Source organism: Carcharhinus amblyrhynchos, chromosome 18 (assembly GCF_965287045.1).
Source record: "Carcharhinus amblyrhynchos chromosome 18, sCarAmb.v2.hapA, whole genome shotgun sequence".
NCBI classification, from domain to species: Eukaryota; Metazoa; Chordata; class Chondrichthyes; order Carcharhiniformes; family Carcharhinidae; genus Carcharhinus; species Carcharhinus amblyrhynchos.
The window spans coordinates 8,180,967-8,200,233 of record NC_137341.1 but is presented as its reverse complement, the minus strand read 5'-3'; the positions used below and the strand labels follow the sequence as shown (position 1 = coordinate 8,200,233).

Below are 19,267 nucleotides of genomic sequence, written 5' to 3'. Positions count from 1 at the left end.
CTGTTATAAAAAGATGGATGGTGTTCATCTTGCGGATTGTTAATCTATTTCACAATATTGTCCAATGGAAGAACATGTACACTAAATCTCCTTAATATGGAATGCTGACACTTTTGTATTTATTCATGGATTCTGGAATTTGCTGGCTAGGTCAGCATTTGTTGTCCCTTCCTAGAGCCCTTGAGAAGGTGGTGTTGAGTTATCATTCTGAGCTGCTGTCATATAGTGTAGTTTCAGCCACACTGCTGTTAAGGAGTTCCAGAACTTTGACTCAGCAATAGTGAAGATACGCCAATACGTTTCCAAGTCAGGATGGTGAGTGGTTTGGAGAGCAGCTTCCAGGTGGGGGCATTACTATTTTCTGCTGCCCTTGTCCTTCTAGATGATAACAGTCAAGGATTTAGAAGGTACTGTTGAAGGAGCCTTGGTCAGTTCCTGCAGTGCATCTTGTGGATAGTACACACTGCTGCCACTGTGTATTGGTGGTGGAGGGAATGATTGACAGTCCAACCGGAAACTGACATGTGGGCTGCTTTGTCCTGGATGCTGTCAAGCTTCTTGAGTGTTGTTGAAGCTGTACTCGTCCAGTTAAGTGGAGAGTATTCCATCGCACTCGTGACATGGACAGACTTCAGGAGTCGGGTGATGAGTTACTTGGTGCAGGCTTCCTTACTCATGTAACCACTGTATTTGTATGGCTAGTCCAATTTGGTTTCTGGTCAGCATGTGGTTAGTGTTGGATTCAGCGATGGTAATGCAATTGAATTTCCTGGGGTGATGGTTAGATCCTGTCTTGATGGAGATAATCATTGCCTAGTACTGCCTGCACTTGTGTGGCGTAAATGTTACTTACCATTTGGCAGTCCAAGCCTGAATATTGTTCAGGTCGTATTGCATTTGGACATGGACGGACTGATTGCTCTTGCCAGAACTGTTTCTTGCACAAAATTACATTGTGTGTAGTTTTGCTGTTTGGTAATGAATACTATGGCCACGTCACTTCATTGCTGTTGTGCTGTGAGCCAGTGCATTCTTTGCTCAACATACCTCCCTTCGTCTGCTGGACTTCAATGAGAAGAACTTGCACAGCTTCTTTTATGAAGGAGAAACCCTTGCTCTGCTTTGCTGACCTCAGGGACTTGCTTCACAGCAAATAAACCGAAGTTCTGCAACAAAAGCCTTTTTGTTTCATTGCCTCGTTAAAGCTGCTGCATATTTCTGCACTATTTCCATTCCTCAGTGACCAGCTTCTCATCTATCCGAATGTGTTTTCAAGATTGAAGCCCACGGGATTAAAGGAGCATTGGCAGCATGGGTATGAAATTAGTCACGAGTCTTAAAGCAAAGAGCAGTGGTAAAAGTTCCAGGTTGCTGGAAGGTACGAAATGGTGTCCTATTAGGGCTATTCTTTTTGCTATATATTAACTTGACTTGAGTATGGGAGGCACTGTATTTTGATGATTGCAGATGGCACAAAGCTTGGAAAGATAGTCAACAGTGAGGAGGATAGTAGAAGATTTTAGAAGGGCATAGACTGATGAAATGTGCCGACAAATGACAAGTGAAATATAATGCAGCTAAGTGATTCATTTTGGAGTAAGAATGTTAAAGTAAAGTTTATTTATTAGTCACAAGTAAGGCTTGCATTAACACTGTAATGGTTACTGTGAAATTCCCTGAATTGCCGCACTCATGTGCCTGTTCGGGTCAAGGCACCGAAGCAGCACGTCTTTGAGATTGTGGGAAGAAACCCAAGCACCTGGAGGAAACCCACACAGACACGGGGAGATTGTACAAACCCCACGCAGACCATGACCCAAGCCAAGAATCGAACCTGGGTCCCTGGCGCTGTGAGGCAGCAGTGCTAACCACTGTGCCACCATACCGCCCCACAATGTGGAGAAGCAATATAAATAGAAGTTGGCAAAATTATTTTATAATTAGTAGCAAAGCATAGAAAAGCCAGCAAGTTACTCTAAACCTTTATAAATCATTGGTTAAGCCTCAACTTTAGCAAGGAGGTTATCAAGAGGGTAAAGGTACAGAGGAAATATACCAGAGTTTGTCCTGGATTGAGGGACTTCAGCAGTGTGGAGAGTCTAGTTAAGCTGGGTTTTTTCCTTTCGAGGCAAGAAAAGTTAAGGAGAGAATTAATAGAGGTGTTCAAAATAATGAAGGCTTGAAATAAAAAAAAGAACTGCTTTTCACTGACTGATGGGTCAGCAATCAGAGGCTGCAGATTGAAGGTAATTGGCAAAAGTGCCAGAGGGGAGCTGGGAATGTGCTTTGGATGGTGAGTTGTCACTATCTTGAATGTACTGTTTTAAACATCTGTGGAAGCAGACTAGTAACTTTTAATAGGGAAATAAATATAGCCATGAAGGGAAAATGGTCAGGAAATGGGAGAAGAGTGGAGTTAATAGGATCAGTCTTTCAAAAGTTGTCTCGGGCCTCCTGTGCTGTATGATTCTATGAATTCCAGATCATAACATAAAGTCATGATTTTTAATGAATAGCTTGATTTTTACCCAACTTCACGAGTGTCTCCAATCAATTCCCCTAATTTTTTTGATTTGTTTTGTGGAGCAGAAATTTTAGGCTAGGATATACATTTTCTCCAAACTAATTTTCAAACTCATATTTTTGATTTATACCGTGAGAAACAAAATAGAAACAAGTTAGCAAGGCACTCACACTGCATGATTCTTTTCGAATCCTGATTGAAATTGACAATTATTATTTGATTTATCTCATTCCATATGTGCATTTAACTAACTGTAGGTAGACAGGAATCAGAATGACTAAGTCACGTTAGTTTTACTAATTTTTACTCGTGCATCTGTACGTTTAATTAACGATTGGAAAAAATAAAAATATTGCCGGAATTAGATTTTGTAGTTGGGATTGCACTGGACGTGGTGAAACCTGTAACCGTGATTGTTACCGGTCCAACAATGCTGACTTACCTCTTCAGCAGTCGCATCGACTTTAACAACCTCCTCCTGCTCATAAACTGGTGCTCATGAATGTTGTAAATGTACCATCAATTGTGATAATGTCCCATAAAATGATCACTGCTTACTTGTATTGTTAACAGGAGTATCTGGATCGGACCCAAATAGTATTGAACTCAACAGAAACCACCCTGCAGCAGTTGACAGCTCTGGTTGATTGTCGTAGCCTTCACATGGTGAGTGTTCAAGGTGGTGTGAAACTGCAAAGAAAAGTCAAATATTGGGTTCACAAAATGGATAATTGCTCTTTGTCTTATAAGGACATAGTTTGTCACTTTTTTGCACTCCGTATGTAATGGCAGTGTCAATTTTTGAGATTTGAAGACAGCTTTATAACAGGCTCCTGACCTAGTTGATCTAATTATAGAGTAGTGTAGAAATTAATGAATCTGATAATAATCAACAAACTGATCCAGCGCAGCATTGTACTGCTGTTTGTCTTCATTGGCAATGCTGGTGGCGCCTCTCATGACACTTCAACTTTCCACTATTTATATTTTAATTAACTCTGATGTGAAATTTCTTTTAAAGATACGTGATGAGTAAACTGGTGAACTTCTTAAATTGCACAATTGGTAGAATACACAGTTAATGTAACTTATTTTAGACAAAAAAAGGCACATGATTCACGTGTTAACGCATAGTGAAATGATTTCATGGGTTGGTTGTGATTGCCTGATGGTGTCAGTAAAGAATCCCGGCTCCCCCCCCGTAGGCACTCCAGGTTTTGTTTCTCCTCTGCCTTTGTTAGGGAATTACATTTGGAGAGGTGGGCTTATAGGACATGTTATGATTCACTAGCCACCATGTGTGTAGGACAGGACTGAAAGGCCAGCTGATCTTTTTATGCTCATCATTTTCCTCTGCTCATTCACGTCTGGAAATAACGCATCCATTAGCAGCTGCATTCCACCCAGTGCGCTATTAATATCCATATAGAATGGGTTCACCTGCAAACTAAATATACCTCTTTGAATTCGTAGCACAGGAACAAAATTAGAATACATGCACATTATCACTACAGACACCTGTGACTGGTTTTAGGTACTTGCACAAAGAATGAATTTGGGAAGAAAACTGGTCTATTTATGAAGTCTTGTTGCTGACTTCTTGAAGAATTGTACAAAATAGAACGGCCACGTGGAATTTACAGGAATTAAAGTTTTCTTCAATGCTAACAATTATATTTTAAGATAAAATGAGAAATTTCCTGAAATTATAGTGAATTCCAGCGCGTGGATTTTGCGCAGGCAAAAATTGACAAGTCAATTGAGATATCAGGTCAGGTGAACAAAAGTTTGGTCAGAGGCTTTAAGGAACCTCAAAGGAAAAGAAGGGAACTTGGGGTTTGGAGTCTAGAAAGCTGAAGGTATAATAGAAATGATGACGTGATGGAAGCCATGCACAAAAGATTTGAAAGAATGTGGAGTTCCTATGGGGCTGTGAAGTTTGAGGAGGTTACAGAGGTTGGGAAAATTAACATATTTTCAAAGCTAGGTCATGCTGCAGTGAATTATAGCATTTTTATCTACAATAGTTAAAATTCTTCACCTGACCTTTTTGAGGGAGTAAGGAGAACATTAGAGCCCAGAATCTGACACTTTGCCTGGTCTTCCTGCCTCTACTCCAATCCTTTTGAAAATAATTTTGTGGCTAACTGGATATGAAATAATTGGCAAGTGAATAGCTGCATTTGTACTGTACTTTTTCTTCTTAAAACTGCATGTTCGCGTTTTCATTCTGGCCGCCTTGCTGCTTGCCTCAGTCGTGGTGATGCATTTTTTTTTTGAGTATATGTCTTGGGAGTGTTGGCACACTCCAGCCACCAAATGGCTATTCGTGCATGAATCTTTGGGTGGCAGTTAAATGATGGTCATGTCCTCTCTGTGACTGCATGAATTCTTGACAAGAGGGGGTATCAGACGTTAATCAAGTATGGGACCTCTGGCCCATGATTTTCCTTCTGTATTTCTACATCTCCCTTATTTTCCGCAGGATTACGTGCAGGCTCTGACGGGACTGTGCTATGATGGCGTGGAGGGTCTAATTTATTTGGTTCTGTTCTCCTTTGTAACTGCACTGATGTTGAGTTCGATTGTCTGCAGTGTTCCTCATACCTGGAAACAGAGCAAGAGGTACAGTGAAAACATCATTACATATTTGTATTTTATAATGCTCTCTTTATCATCTGAAACAGCATGGATGCAGTTGACAAATAATTAGGCCCAATCTTCTTATGCTTTTGTGAGCTTTAGGGCCATCAGAGTTGTGAGGGTGTGGTATGGCATTGTGTATGTTAGCTGTGAGTGCTGATAGATTAATGCCTGGAAGATCTTCTGCATCTCACCCCTTCATAAGAACATAAGAAATAGGAGCAGGAGTAGGCCATCTAGCCCTTCGAGCCTGCCCCGCCATTCAATAAGATCATGGCTGATCTGAAGTGGATCAGTTCCACTTTCCCGTTTTCTCCCCATAACCCTTAATTCCCTTGCCTACCAAAAACCTATCTACCCGTGTCTTAAATATATTTAACGAGGTAGCCTCCACCACTTCAACGGGCAGAGAATTCCAGAGATTCACCACCCTTTGAGTGAAGAAGTTCCTCCTCAATTCTGTTCAAAACTGCTGCCCCCCCCCCCCCCCCCCCCCCCCCCCAACCACCTTGAGGCTGTGCCCTCTAGTCCTGCTATCCTTTGAGTGGGAAGAATCTCTCTACCTCTACCCTATCCATCCCCTTCATTATCTTATTCTTCCCCACGATGATACAGGGCGTCTCCTATCCTTTCCACCTCTTCTGCTAAGACTTCCAGAGCAGCTTGTAAAATCCTTTGTCTACACTGCCTCCTACAATCAACCGTTGTTGATTGTTCTGCTACATGATATTCAGGATGATCTCAGCAGCCACAATGTACTACCCCTTTAACTGGTGCAGGCTAGGTTTAAGTTGTTCTAGGTACTAATGATATTGGCTTCACACATCAGCAAAGGGCCCAGTGAAAAGCAGAGGGAGCACTGGCTGCATGCAGAAATGATGGGAATAAGCAAGCAGCACCATATTAGAAGTCTGCCTGCTTATACAATCAGTTGGCACGGGTTAATCGCACATCCAGATCCTTGTTTCCATCTTTGGGAGTTACCCAATTTTACTCTGACACTTCCAAGTCAGAAGGTGTGCAGTAAAGTAAAGAGCATGTTAGTTGTCACTCATGTCAAGGCTGGTTGCTTCAGACATCTGCAGGTGACTTACCCCGCAGGTCCTCTTGCACTGATTGGTGTGAAAAACCATCTTATTGGAGTCGGGCAAATGTGGTAACCACCCGCAGTTTTGAGATTTTCTCACTTTGTGCTTAAATATAAATAGTGTCTGGTTTTTAGGGTGACAGAAACAATTCTTTTATTTGTTCTGCTCGTTACAGGGGAATGTTGGCAAGTTCTATCTCCCTGTGTTACTTTCTTTGGAAATAAAAGCAAAATATGGTAAATGCTGGAAATCTGAAATAAAACAAAATGTTGGAAACACTCAGCGGATCAGGCAGCATCTATGGAGAGAGAAACGGAGTTCATGTTTCTGAATCTCACTGTCACACATTTAACAAATATTTTATTAAATTTTGCTTCAGTGCTGATTGTACACATCTTGCACAGTGATTTTGCACTGCCATCTGATGCATTGTTATTCTCTGGTGCTGTTTGTGGAATTGTTCAAGTCCTTCATGTAATGCCTTTATGGAAGAGTGGAAAATATGGACCATCGAATCTGCACTGACTCTCTGACAGACCATTTTATCCATGGTCTGCACCCCCACCCCAATCCTTGGGAACAGGACTTAATATATTCAGCCATTTCCTGAACGTTTGCCATTACAGAAACACTGTCTGTCATGGTAGAAGTTCTTGGAAAATCAGTGATGTTCAATACATACAACCCATTGTGGAATTAACACTTAATCTGAACCAGAATGGGATGGATAGGATAGAGGTGGAGAGACTCTTCCCGCTCAAAAAAGACAGTAGGACTAGGGGGCACAGCCTCAAGATAAAGGGGGGGCAGTTTAGAACGGAGTTGAGGAGGAACTTCTTCACTCAAAGGGTGGTGAATCTCTGGAATTCTCTGCCCGTTGAAGTGGTGGAGGCTGCCTCGCTAAATATTTTTAAGACACGGGTTGATGGGTTTTTGATAAGAGAGGGGATTAAGGATTATGGGGAGAGGGTGGGAATGTGGAACTGAGACATGACAGATCAGCCATGATCTCATTGAATGGCGGGGCAGGCTCGAAGGGCTAGATGGCCTACTCCTGCTCCTATTTCTTATGTTCTTATGTTCAGTTATTGACCTGTAGTTTGGTTTTCAAGATCATGCCTACTGACTCCATGTGTGTCCACTTGGGTGTTCGGGTGGGAAGAGAATCAAATGGGGTTGGATAGACAATGGAATTGAAGCCGTAATTTTATTGAACGGCAGAGCAGGTCCGAGGGGTCACATGGCCAACTTCTGCTCCTGTTTCGTATGTTCATAATTTACTTTCTTTGTGTGGCCCATTAATGCTACTCTATAGTTCTTGCACCTTTTTTGTAATGTCCCTCTAAATTTATTTCTGTCTTCCCCAGTGACCTGCAGAATACCCTCTACTTTTTTTAAAATCTTAGATTCTGTAATTGACCCTTTTTAAGATGCCCTCTCTATAATATTCCCCTTAATCAAAACTGCCACTCTTCTTCTCTTTCCCTATTTTTTCTGAACAGTTTGCGTCCAGAAATATTCAGCAGCTCATCCTGCCCTTTCTTGAGCCAGATGAGTACGTCGTTCAACAGCAGTGCTGCCCATATTAATGATCTGGGTCTTCCTGTTTTGCTTTATGTTAACTGGATGGGATGGTTATTGGGGAAAGATGTTATTTCAGAATGATATAACCTAATAGCGTTTTGTGCAGGAGTGTAATAGGGCATTTGCTATGCAAGCTGCTGAACATTGGTTCACTTTAATAGTCCCAATGTTTAGACATACAGTAACTTTTTGAGGACCAACTGATATGTCATATTGTCAACTAAACGTTTTTTAAATCATTAATAATTAAATCATTGGAATAAACAGACTTAAAGGTTCATGGAAGCAAGGAACTGGTTGGCGGCATTCTGATGTAATGTACTGGTGTTTCAAATTGCATCCTGTGGGCCACATACAGGCCATAACTCTGGCAGCTCAGTTCTTTTGACGCTCATATTCTCTGGTTTCTCCTGTTTAAAATTTGCAGGCCCATAGATTTGCACAAAATGTTCATAGTATAGCTGTCCAATAAATCTCAAATCTTTAATTAACTGACTGATTAATGGGAACATTCAATTTTCTTTTGTGGCCTGCAAGATTCCATGACAACCACCTCATCAGCCCGACTAAGATGTAAAGCTTTCACAGTGCCGCAGTGACTTGCAGTGTGTGGTTTGGCCCAAGCATCAGTGGTGCTCCTCTGTCCTCTAGTGGTGAATGTTTACACTTTCCACCTATACTGGGTCTACGTCATTTTGGTTTCTTTGGGAATTAATTTTATAAAATAACTTAATTGCATAAAAAAAGCCACTAATTTGAATTAATTTTACTTTCGTTTCAAATTTTACGCTGCATTTAGAAGCAGTGCAGGATTATGTTATGAAAATATTAATCTAATTATTTTATCCTATTTGTACTGCCTCTGAGCATCCTTTATTTTGGAGGACAAGCTGTCACACGCTGGAAGCTGGCACCGTTTCTGTTCTGTACTCGGGACCCCGGGATTTTGAGAAACGTTGAGGCTGACTTTTGCGGTATCCCACACCAGATCCTGAGGGTTTAGCATGTGAACTCTGACCATTCAGGCAGCTAGAAGTCTGAAGTGAAAACAGATGATGTTGATTTGGTGCAATAACCCTTCCAGTCACAGGAAAAGCCAACTAATAACTTTGCAGATGTACAAAATCATCCCCCACCAACAGTGCCTTTTAAGGTAATAACATATCCTAAGGCACGTTAGAAGAATGCTATCAAAAATATTGTGATATCAAGGAACATCAGGAGATTCATCAGCAAGATGACCAAGACCTTGGTCAGAGAAGTGGGTTTTAAGGAACGTCTTGAAAAAGGTGGGAAGAGAAGCATTGTGGTGGAGAGCTTTATTAGGAGTAGGGGCAGAATCAATGGCTCTGGAATTTTTTTAACCGTTCAAGGAACATGGCGTAGCTGGCTGGCCAATGTTTTTGCCCATCCCTAGTTACCAGGGACAGTTGAGTCAACCACATTGCTGTGGCTCTGGAGTCACATAGGCCAGACCAGGCAAGGATGGCAGATTTCCTTCCCTAAAGGACATCAGTGAACCAGATGGGCTTTTTTGACAATTGACAATGATTCCATGGTCATCAGCAGATTCTTAATTCCAGATATTCTTCACTGAATTCAAATTCCACTGGTGCCGCGGCAGGATTCGAACCCTGTTCCCCAGAACATGAGTTGTGTTTCTGGATTAATAGTTTAGCAACAGTACCACTAGGCCATCACCTCCCATAAATGGAGTTTGTGGCTGAGACTGGAGATGCTGGAAAAAGCCTTTCCGATATTTAGTTTTCTTCAGATCTAGTATTGGACAAAACAGTCTGGCAATTTGGAGTCAGTGGAGAGGAGCAGGGAGGTGGCGGTGAGTTCAGATTTGGTCAGTATACGTATGGCCATCACTGCCAGAATAATGATCCTTTTTCTGTTTATGGAATTATACAGCAAAGTGGGAAACCATTCTGCCCACATCATCTGTGCTGGCCCTTAGAAAGAACTTTCCAGTTAGTTCCACTCACCAGCTCTTTCCCTGCCTGAGTTCTCGTGGCTCAATATTGTTTCCCCTTTGTAAATAATTCTGCAGTTTCCTTATTTAAAAAAAAACTTTTCACTACCCTTTCAGGAAGTGCACTTTGCAGATTATAGTAAGTACTGATCACGAGAAGTTGCATTTCACCTTTGGTTCTTTTGCCGATCGCTTCAGATCTATATTCTCTGGCTACTGACCCTCATGCCACTGGTAGCCATTTCTCCTCGTTATCAGAAAACTTAAAGATTTTGGACATGTCTGTTGAATCTTCCACTAATTAATTTGCTCTGACAGTGGCATCGGCTTTTCTAATCTTTCCACTTAACTGAAATATTCGTCTCTGCTTCAATTCTATTAAATCTCCTCTACAATCTCTAAGACCTTGGTTTTTTTTTCTGTAGTGTGGAAAGTTTGGTCACTTTAATCCAGGTGTGGCCTAACCAATGTTTTATAAAGATTTAGTATAATTTCCTTGCTTTTTCTACTCTACCTCTATCTATAAAGATCTTTAGGCCTTTAAAGATTCTCTCAGCTTGTCCAGCTACCTTCCAAAAACTTGTCCTTGAACGTGTCTGTTTCAGCATTGCCTTTAATGTGGCATCGTGTACTGCGCAAGATGTGAAGGACAGTAAATACTTGTGTGAAAGTTTTAAGACTCGTCTTTTAAGCCAGAAGTCTCGGGCAAAAGTACATTATTCACCCACTCTAGGGGCGAATTGAGGCCCACGTGTGGTCAAGAATGCACACTTGGGGACTTTGTCTTGCTCATGTTGCTACTTTGCAAGTTGTGGGATGCCTGTGTTGCTAAGGTTCCTGCCAGTTCTGACACCCAGCCCCAGCAGAGGTCCATGTGTTTCTCTCTCACTGCCCTCCTGGTCCTTGCCCATTGACTCTTTCCTAGGGACTTGCCAGCCTGGTCTTGTGAAACCAAATTTCTCTCCTCCCTGGCTCAACAGTTCATCACTGGCTTCAATGACAATTATCATTGAAGTTTACCAGTGGTGCGGTGCCTACTGAAGGGTCTCAGTTGGCCTAAGGGTGGATGGGCTACTTGATGCTTCCTCTGCCACTGGTTCAGTATCAGCTAGGGAGGCTGTTAGGTGACGGGCATGCAACCGATTAGAGTAACCAGTCATGTTGACCTCAGGAGATTACTAGCATAGCCATGTTACATACATCATAACAAAATCTGCACTGTGCTCTGTTAAATCATACATCCCATTTCAATGTTAAAAGCAATTTTATCAACTCTTCAGCATTTAGAGCAAATATAATGGGTAAGAAAAACTTAATTTATTTTGTAGGTTTAAAACATTTTAAATTTTTTTAATCTGCAGTATGTTACTGTGCAAAATTTGAGTCCAGAATAGAAATGCTAAACCTAGGATGGTGGTACACATGATTAGTTTAATATTAGCTTAAATAAGAGCGCCTTGTCTGATGTTGATTATTGTCTGGTTTTCCCTTTCCTGACGCAGTCACGTTGATGATGACGGAGACGAGGATATTGTGAGCCCACAGGGAAACCGCCAACAGCATGACAATCTGTACAGAGTTCATATGCCCAGTCTGTACAGCTGTGGGAGCAGTTTTGGCAGCGAGACCAGTATCCCTGCCGCAGCACATACTGTCAGCAATGCGCCCGTCACCGAATACATGTAAGTGACTGACCTACCGTCTGTTCTCTTAGTTCCTGCTTTACAGTTTGCTTTATCCCCGCTTCTGCTTAAAATTAAAATAACATTTTGCACCTGGAAACATTTTAAAACCTTGGGTGCTATTTTACCAGCCTGAGGTTTGTACAATCCCGCCCGAGGCCAATGGAGAACGCTGTTCTCTGAACCTCGCTTGGCCCCCAGAATCGGGGTGGGTGTGCCACTAAAATTCCAGCACTTGTGTGAGAAATGTTAAAGTGCATTTTATTTTATTACTGATTTATACAGCAATAATGTTACGATATAACCTCTGTAGACAAGTTGAAGTGGGAATCCAATTTAGCTATCTAAGTGGAGTTTTTATTTACTGCTATTGATGTGCCAGTTTAAATACAAGAAGTGATCACTCTACCAGTCGAAGCCCTAAAGCGGGTTGGATTTTCAATCATTCTCACCTGATTCCTTTTTCCTAGTTTGATATCTGTTTGTAAGAGCAGATTAAACTAACAGCATTTTCCCTCAACACGTAAAGAAAGTACGTTTTGGTCATCATGATGTCTTGACGTTTCGACTTGTCTGCTTGGGTTCTAGACTTTTCCCACGGCCTCTAAAATCAAACCTCTTGGTTTGAAGTTTCGGTTTCCGTGACACACTTTATAGAAACGGTCATGTGAAAGTCATTGATTTTGATTTGATTTATTACTGTTGCATGTACTAGTATACAATGAAAAGCGTTGTTTCTTGCACGGTTTACAGACAAAGCATATCATACACAGAGAAGGAAACGAGTGCAGAATGTAGGTCACAGTCATTGCTAGGGTGTAGAGAAAGATCAACTTAGTGCGAGGTAGGTCCATTTGAAAGTCTGACAGCAGCACGGAAGAAGTCTGTTGATACGCGACCTCGGACTTTTGTATCTTTTCCCCAACGGGAGAAGTTTGAAGAGAATGAGAGTTCAGAGTTAAAAATGCGAACTTTAGTTTGTTTTAACTTTTGGCGTGAAATGCCTTATGTAAGTGCTGATGGGTGGGGGTGTTACTCTTCAACGTGTACTTCTGGCATTTCAGCGTGTCTTCCAGATTAGCTTGAAGTCTGACTTTCCTGTTTTTCTCTTAATTGGTGCGATTGGAGTGGCTCAGGGGGAAGAGAGCGCCTCTGCTCAAAAGTGGAAACTTTTCCAAAAAAAGTAAAATTTAGAAGGGTTTAATCATTCTCTTGTGTAAAGAGAAAAAGTGGTATGTATAAAATTGATCTCCTAAACCTCACTTTCCTCTATATTTATATAAACATACAAATAAATGGTGTTGCCATATTATCAATCTAAAGTTCCATTGAGATCAAGTTTCTTAAGCCAAGTACATGTCCAACCAGAATGTAATTTTTTTTCCCTTTGTCATTAAACAGGAGTCAGAACACAACCTATCAGAATCCCCGCTGTGAGAACACACCTCTGATTGGCAGAGAATCGCCCCCTCCTTCTGTAAGTTAATAGATTTATTTCGTTTCACACTGAAAATTAATTAAAGTCAAACGTAAAAGTAGTCCAAAGCTTCAGAAAACTGTAATTCAGTAGACTCGATCAAAGAAAATATATATATATATATTTTTAAAAGGGAATGCTGGTCACTTAGAATGTTTAAGTAACACTAATGCAATTGCTTTTTGTTTGTGTAGTATCCTGGTGCTGGAAAATGAATGCATACCACACAGATTTTTGAAGAGTCTGGTGCAATAGAGCCCATGGTATCTTCTAATGAAGGGATTTCATGTTGCTCAAATTTCCTATATTAGAACAAGAACAAAAATGAGGCACCATTCGTCAAAAATTTGTCCCGTAGTTCTTAGACATGGTGGGATAAAACAAAAATTGACTACACTAGCCCCTTACTATAACATTGTCTGGTATGCCACAATCTCTCAGATAACACATATTCCTTATGGCTCCCTTTCCATAGGGGAACCATATAAAAGACTATCTACACCACACTCGTCAGTATAGCGAGCTTTTTGTGTGACTGCAAAAGACAGCTTTATAGAGAGGGTCTAGTGTGTACTGGTAAGTGGTGTTTTATCTTGCCTAGTTTAATTCAGATTGTTTTTCTTTTGTTGTCTATTAATGGTATGCATATACCATCTATTTAATCCTTTGAGTACAGTGTAGTATTTTGCACCATTCAAGTATTTAAAATTGCAGCTAAATGTCCAAATTAAAATGTATTTGCATTCTTTGATAGGATTCTAATTATTTACCCCATTGTAGTATGTGATATTGGATGATTATTGAACGGTATATTTTAAAGGTGCAGAATTGATAAAAGTCTTAAAGGATTGAAATGTCTAAAGAAATAGTGTGAGAAATACTGTTCAGATGATGGCACTTAACACCTCAGCAGTCCACTTTCCTTTTTTAAAAAAAAGCTTTTGTTGAAAGTGAACTGTTGAATGTATTTCTTTCTGTTTATCTGTCAACTGTTGTATGAAGATTTTGCCATCCTGGCAGTGTGGGGACCAACGTTTTTCTAATTCTGTTTTGCACACTGCAAAATGATGTGGGTATATCTTTTGGAATATGAAACACTTGGGAGTTTGAATTGACACCAAAGACCATTGATTGGAATACACTATTGGGATATTTTCTTAATTTTAAATGTATTTTATCGCTATTTTCCATTTAAATTCTTTGTCCTTTTCTCATTTGTCTCTGTTGTTCTCATTAACGCTGTTTTCAATGTCAATGCTGTTTCATTCAGCCTTCACTCTAATATGCACAATCTCTTCTGAGTCTTGGGTAATTTCTAGTAAATACTGACTATCCAGATTTCATTGAGGTGATCGCACTAAGGAGACTCTCAACACCAGGCTAAAGTCCAACAGGCTTTCGGGTCACTGTTCCTTCATTAGTTGAGTACTCCCAAAGCTCATGATTCCAACTAAACCTGTCGGGCTTTAACCTGGTATTGTGGGACTTCTTAGTGTGCTTACCCCAGTCGAACACCAGCATCTTCATATATTGAGGTGATATCAGAGCCTTGTCTATTTTGATCATAATTGATCTCAAAATAGCCAGCAATCCGATTCACCTGATTGGTTGTAAGCCCGGGTGAAAAGGATAATTTAGAATCGTTTTTTGGCATTTGCTAAAATTGGAAACTAGTCATTTGGCATAATTTATCAAATCAAATACCGGAGTTTGTTTCCCATACTGTGATGCTGTCCTATTATTATGTAAAATGTCTTTGACCAGAACTGGTCGACAATAAGAGGGCATCTCGCGAATCATGTTCAGAATGTGTTTGAACTTGTTATTAGATTTGAGAGGAAGGGGTGAGCCCCAAACCAAGGTTTGGGGTTTAAGAAAGACAGATTCTCAAAGGATGAGAATGTCCTGGGCATGAGCTGTTAATGGGTAAACTTGTGGGAAGGATTCAATGCATATTTGGTATGAAAAACTAGAATGCTTCTCATCCTTTTAGCTAAGATCGAGCATCAGGCCAAGCCCAAGATGGGATACAGTGCCTTTTCTTGTCAGCTTGAATCTTGTTTATCTCTGCTGTGGGGTCCAGGAATTGGATTCAATTTGAATTTGGTTTTTGGAGCAAGTAAGGAGATGGATTCAGGCTTGCCCTGTCCACTTTGTAACTTTAAGAACGGAGTAAAATATTTTTTAATGCAAAAAATTTACCAAAAAGGCAAAACTTCTACTTGTGCAACATTGGTTAATCATTGGTTTAATAATGAGCTTCAGTGCAGAGAAAAAGCCTCCACAAAGGCAAGGAAAGTGGGAATTTAGTTAGGAATTAGCAAAGAGACGTAAGTTATGAGATATACAAAATGACATACAAAACAGCTTGCAAAGGACATCAAAGCTAATAGCACAATTTATTATAAATATGAATGTTAAAGGAAAGAGTGTGGTGATGGGGAATGTGAACCCACTGAAGACAGACACAGGTGTGAATATAATAAACAAGAAAATGACAGACACTTTAAATGAATATTTTGTATATTTTTACAACAGAAGAGGAGGATAAAATACCATTAATGTCAAAGAACCTAAAAATAAGTCACAGGGAGGAACTTGATGGATTTAGTCTAAAATAGAAATGCTAATGAAGAAAATAATGAGACTTAAAATAAACAAATCTCTAGGATCTATGGTTTCCACCCCAAGATAGTAAAAGAAATAGGTGAGGAAATTGGAACTGTTAAAATTATCCTGAATGGCGTATTTCGGATTGAAAATTTGTAAATGCCATTTGGTTATTTAAGATGAGAGGGGTTTGCAAAAGAACCACATAGCTACAGACATATCAGGACCATTTGTGGAGAAGTTACTGGAATTTATTATCAGAGACAGTGGCTGAGCATTTGGACTTGTATACATTGGTCAAAGGCAATTAGCACAGATCTGTGAAGGGTGGATCTGTTTAACTGAATTCCTTTGCGGAGGTCATCGCCAGCATGGTGGTTAGAGACATGCTTATGAATAACGTAAGAACTAGGAGCAAGAGTCGGCCATCTGACCCCTTGAGCCTGCTCCTGGCTGATCTTTTTGTGGACTTGGCTCCACTTGCCCGCCCGCTCACCCTAACCCTTAATTGCTTTACTGTTCAAAAATGTATCTATCCTTGCCTTAAAAATATTCAATGAGGTAGCCTCAACTGCTTCACGGTCAGGGAATTCCACAGATTCACGACCCTTTGTGTGAAGAAGTTTGTGCTCAACTGGGACCTAAATCTGCTCCCCCTTATTTTGAGGCCATGCCCCTTAGTTCTAGTTTCACCTGCCAGTGGAAACAACCTCCCTGATTCTATCTTGTAAGATCATGAAGACACTAGATATGTTTCTATAAGGTCTCCATAGAACTGAAGATTGTCCATATGTATTTTGAGAAAGCATGCAAAGTTTCACACGAGTTTATTAGTGTAGATAAAACCAAATTAAATTGGAGCTAACGTTATGAAGTGGGTGGATAATTACTGGGGTGGTAGGAGATATTGACTAGAGAAACAGGGCTGTTCTGTGATTGATGTGATGTGACGAGCATTGATTCCCAGAGGTCTGCACTGGAGTCTCAGCTTTTGCCCATATATATTAATGACTTGGATGAAGGAATATGTAGTGTTGCAGTATCCAAGTTTACAGATAAGATCACGCTGGAAGGCACAGTAAATTATCAAGCTGGAGCAGAAAATAACAAGAGGATGAGCTAACTTGGCAGTGGTCAGTGTGGTTTAGAAAAAAACATTTTCCAAATAGAGACTAGGAACTGGGGAGAATTAGCAAGATTTGGGTGCCTACACAAGTTATTAAAAGCTAGTGCACAGGTGCAAAAATGAGCAAATAGGCTAATTGAATGCTGGCTTTTATTTCAAGGAGGTTCCAAACAAAAGTGAGGAAGTTGTTTTCAGTTCTGCAGCACCAGAGACCCGAGTTCGATTCCCGGCTCGGATCACTCTGTGCGGAGCCTGCATGTTCTCCCTGTGTCTGCATGGGTTTCCTCCGCGTGCTCCAGTTTCCTTCCACAGTTTGAACGACTTGCTAGTTAGATGCATTGGCCATTCTAAATTCTCCCTCTGTGTACCCAAACAGGCGCTGGAGTGTGGGGACTAGGGGATTGTCACAGTAACTTCATTGCAGCGTTAACATAAGCCTACTTGTTACACTAATAAATGAAGTTTAAAAACTTTAAACGTACGACTGGAGTAATATGTTCAGTTTTGGGTATAAAATATATCTTGAAGAGGGTATATTGCATATTGGGCTAAAGGGTTAAATTATGAGGACATGTTACAAAAGTTGGCTGAAATCCCATCAAGTTGGAAAGGCTCAGAAGTGATCTAATTGGAGAAGCAAAGTTATTTCTGTACATGGAAGAACCTAGAACTCTGAGGATGTTATCTTAAAATTAGAGCTAGAGTATTTGGAGTGAAAGTAGGAAGCATTTTTGCTGCAAAAGGTAGTGAAAAGTTGGAACACATTGCTTCTCCACCCCTGCCCTGCCGCGCCCCCCCCCCCAATTTTTAGAACTACATTGTTGGGTATTATATCGAGTGTCAAGGCATGTAAAAAAACCGGAAGGCCATTGGAATTGAGATACAGAGCGGCCATGGTTTTCTTGAATTGTAGCTAGCCGGTGAAATGGCTTACTCCAGCTCCTACAGCTGAGACTTTCCAGCCCCATTAGGATGGGATCCATCGTGGGAGATTCAGTGGCCCAACTTTTGGTGGGACTGGGTGATCCCAGAGGCAGGTGGGTCTGCCAAATCCCATCCAACGTTTCTGAATCATGATCGTACCAGGGTTTTGCACGTAGACATCGCTAGAAAAATCACTGGTGGCACGAGATGCTCCCCCCCCCCCCAAGAAAGCAAAGTATCTCCCTTGGTACCTGAGCCAGTTTGACTTGTGCATCACCTCGCTTCCTGAAGATTTGTGTCTTTATTGTAATAGTGGTCACTTTTAATGGTGCATTGTGATGCTTTCAAAATAACCCCCAAGATTTTTTTTAAATATCAATCCTGTGTTTGTGGATTAAATAACTACTTTGAGAAACAAAACCCGTTTTCCACCCTTTTTCAAAAATCACATTCATGAGAAACAAGCGTTTTAAAGATATTTGAGATTTCTCTGAATTATATTAAACTGAGAATTCCAGCTGTGTTTGGCTATGGTGCATAATTCTACAGTCCTCAAAGGTTAAAGTGTGCTTGGTTCAAAAATATAATGGAGTATTGCATTAAGTTAAGAGGAGGAGGAGTGGGCTTGGTTTGCTGAGGGGCTTTTGTGCTGTTAAGTTGATAGACGTGTTCATATATGAAAAGGTTTTTATTTTTATAAGTTGTGGTGCTCCCACTTGTTCCTGTGTTCCTTCCCCCTGTCCTGGGAATGTTCCTGGGTGTTTTGTGGGTTTGTTTTCCCCTTTACACTTGCTTGCACTGGATTTCTCTTTTGAGGCTGCACTCTATTTCTCTCTCTTGCAATGCCACAGCTGTATTTGGCTGCTCTGGACAATGGCAGCCATCTGAGCTGGCAGCCAAAGAACTGCAACAGTGCGAGAACCAACTCTTACTGGTAAAGAAGGCAGCAAACCAGAACAGGTACTGAAATATGGCTTTATATCCCATTCCCTATTGCTTTCAGTTCCTCAAGTACTCACCCTTGCTAAAAATTATTATTTTGAATGAGCAATCCTTTCCCCACTCTGATTCTCTGAAACAGCACCCTTCAGCCAGCACAGCATTTTAAATGGATACTGGAGCATTGCTTTGTTGCTCCACTCCATGTGGCTTCTGATCTTCTTTTAAATTTTGCACTCTTGCTAAGTATCAGAAGAATAAACTTTACGATACAGCTTATATCCTATTTAATTATTGCTTTTAGCACTCTCAAAAATTACACCTTGCAGAACAGCATGGAAAAGCATTGGAAGATGGCTCCAGATCCCATGCACTAGTAGGGATGTCACAATGTGGGTTACGACAAGATGGTTCATTGCTTTGCCAACCCTTTCCAAACATGGAGGTTAACGTGCATGTCAAGGATATAACGTTCCGTGAAGGCTTGCAATCATCTTCACCCCAGACTATGTGGACTAGTGCAAGTAATGTTGAATGTGGAATTCACTTGTGCTGTTTGTTTCATATCTCCAATGCTTAACATTTCTGTTGGGCTGATGTCCCAGCAGAAATATTTGTAATCGCAACATTTATCTTCCAAAAAAAAACTCCCAAAATATTGCAATAACCTTCTCTGACTGGTATGATATCAT

The 19,267-nt window shown here is 40.7% G+C and overlaps 1 protein-coding gene across 3 annotated transcripts in view; it reads left to right on the top strand.

Annotated features, from left to right (window-relative positions):
• Positions 1-19,267, top strand: part of ttyh3a (tweety family member 3a) — a 168,545-nt gene that overhangs the window by 138,226 nt on the left and 11,052 nt on the right. The window contains exons 10-14 of one of the 3 annotated variants that reach the window (XM_080206308.1): positions 3,098-3,190; positions 5,010-5,149; positions 11,320-11,499; positions 12,901-12,976; positions 18,488-18,596. In XM_080206308.1, coding sequence (XP_080062434.1) covers positions 3,098-3,190; positions 5,010-5,149; positions 11,320-11,499; positions 12,901-12,976; positions 18,488-18,574 — 576 coding nt within the window. In that variant the 3' untranslated portion in view covers positions 18,575-18,596. Of the gene's footprint in view, positions 1-3,097; positions 3,191-5,009; positions 5,150-11,319; positions 11,500-12,900; positions 12,977-13,451; positions 13,553-18,487; positions 18,597-19,267 lie in introns of all 3 variants that reach the window. The other 2 variants (XM_080206310.1, XM_080206309.1) reach the window with 2 other exon arrangements.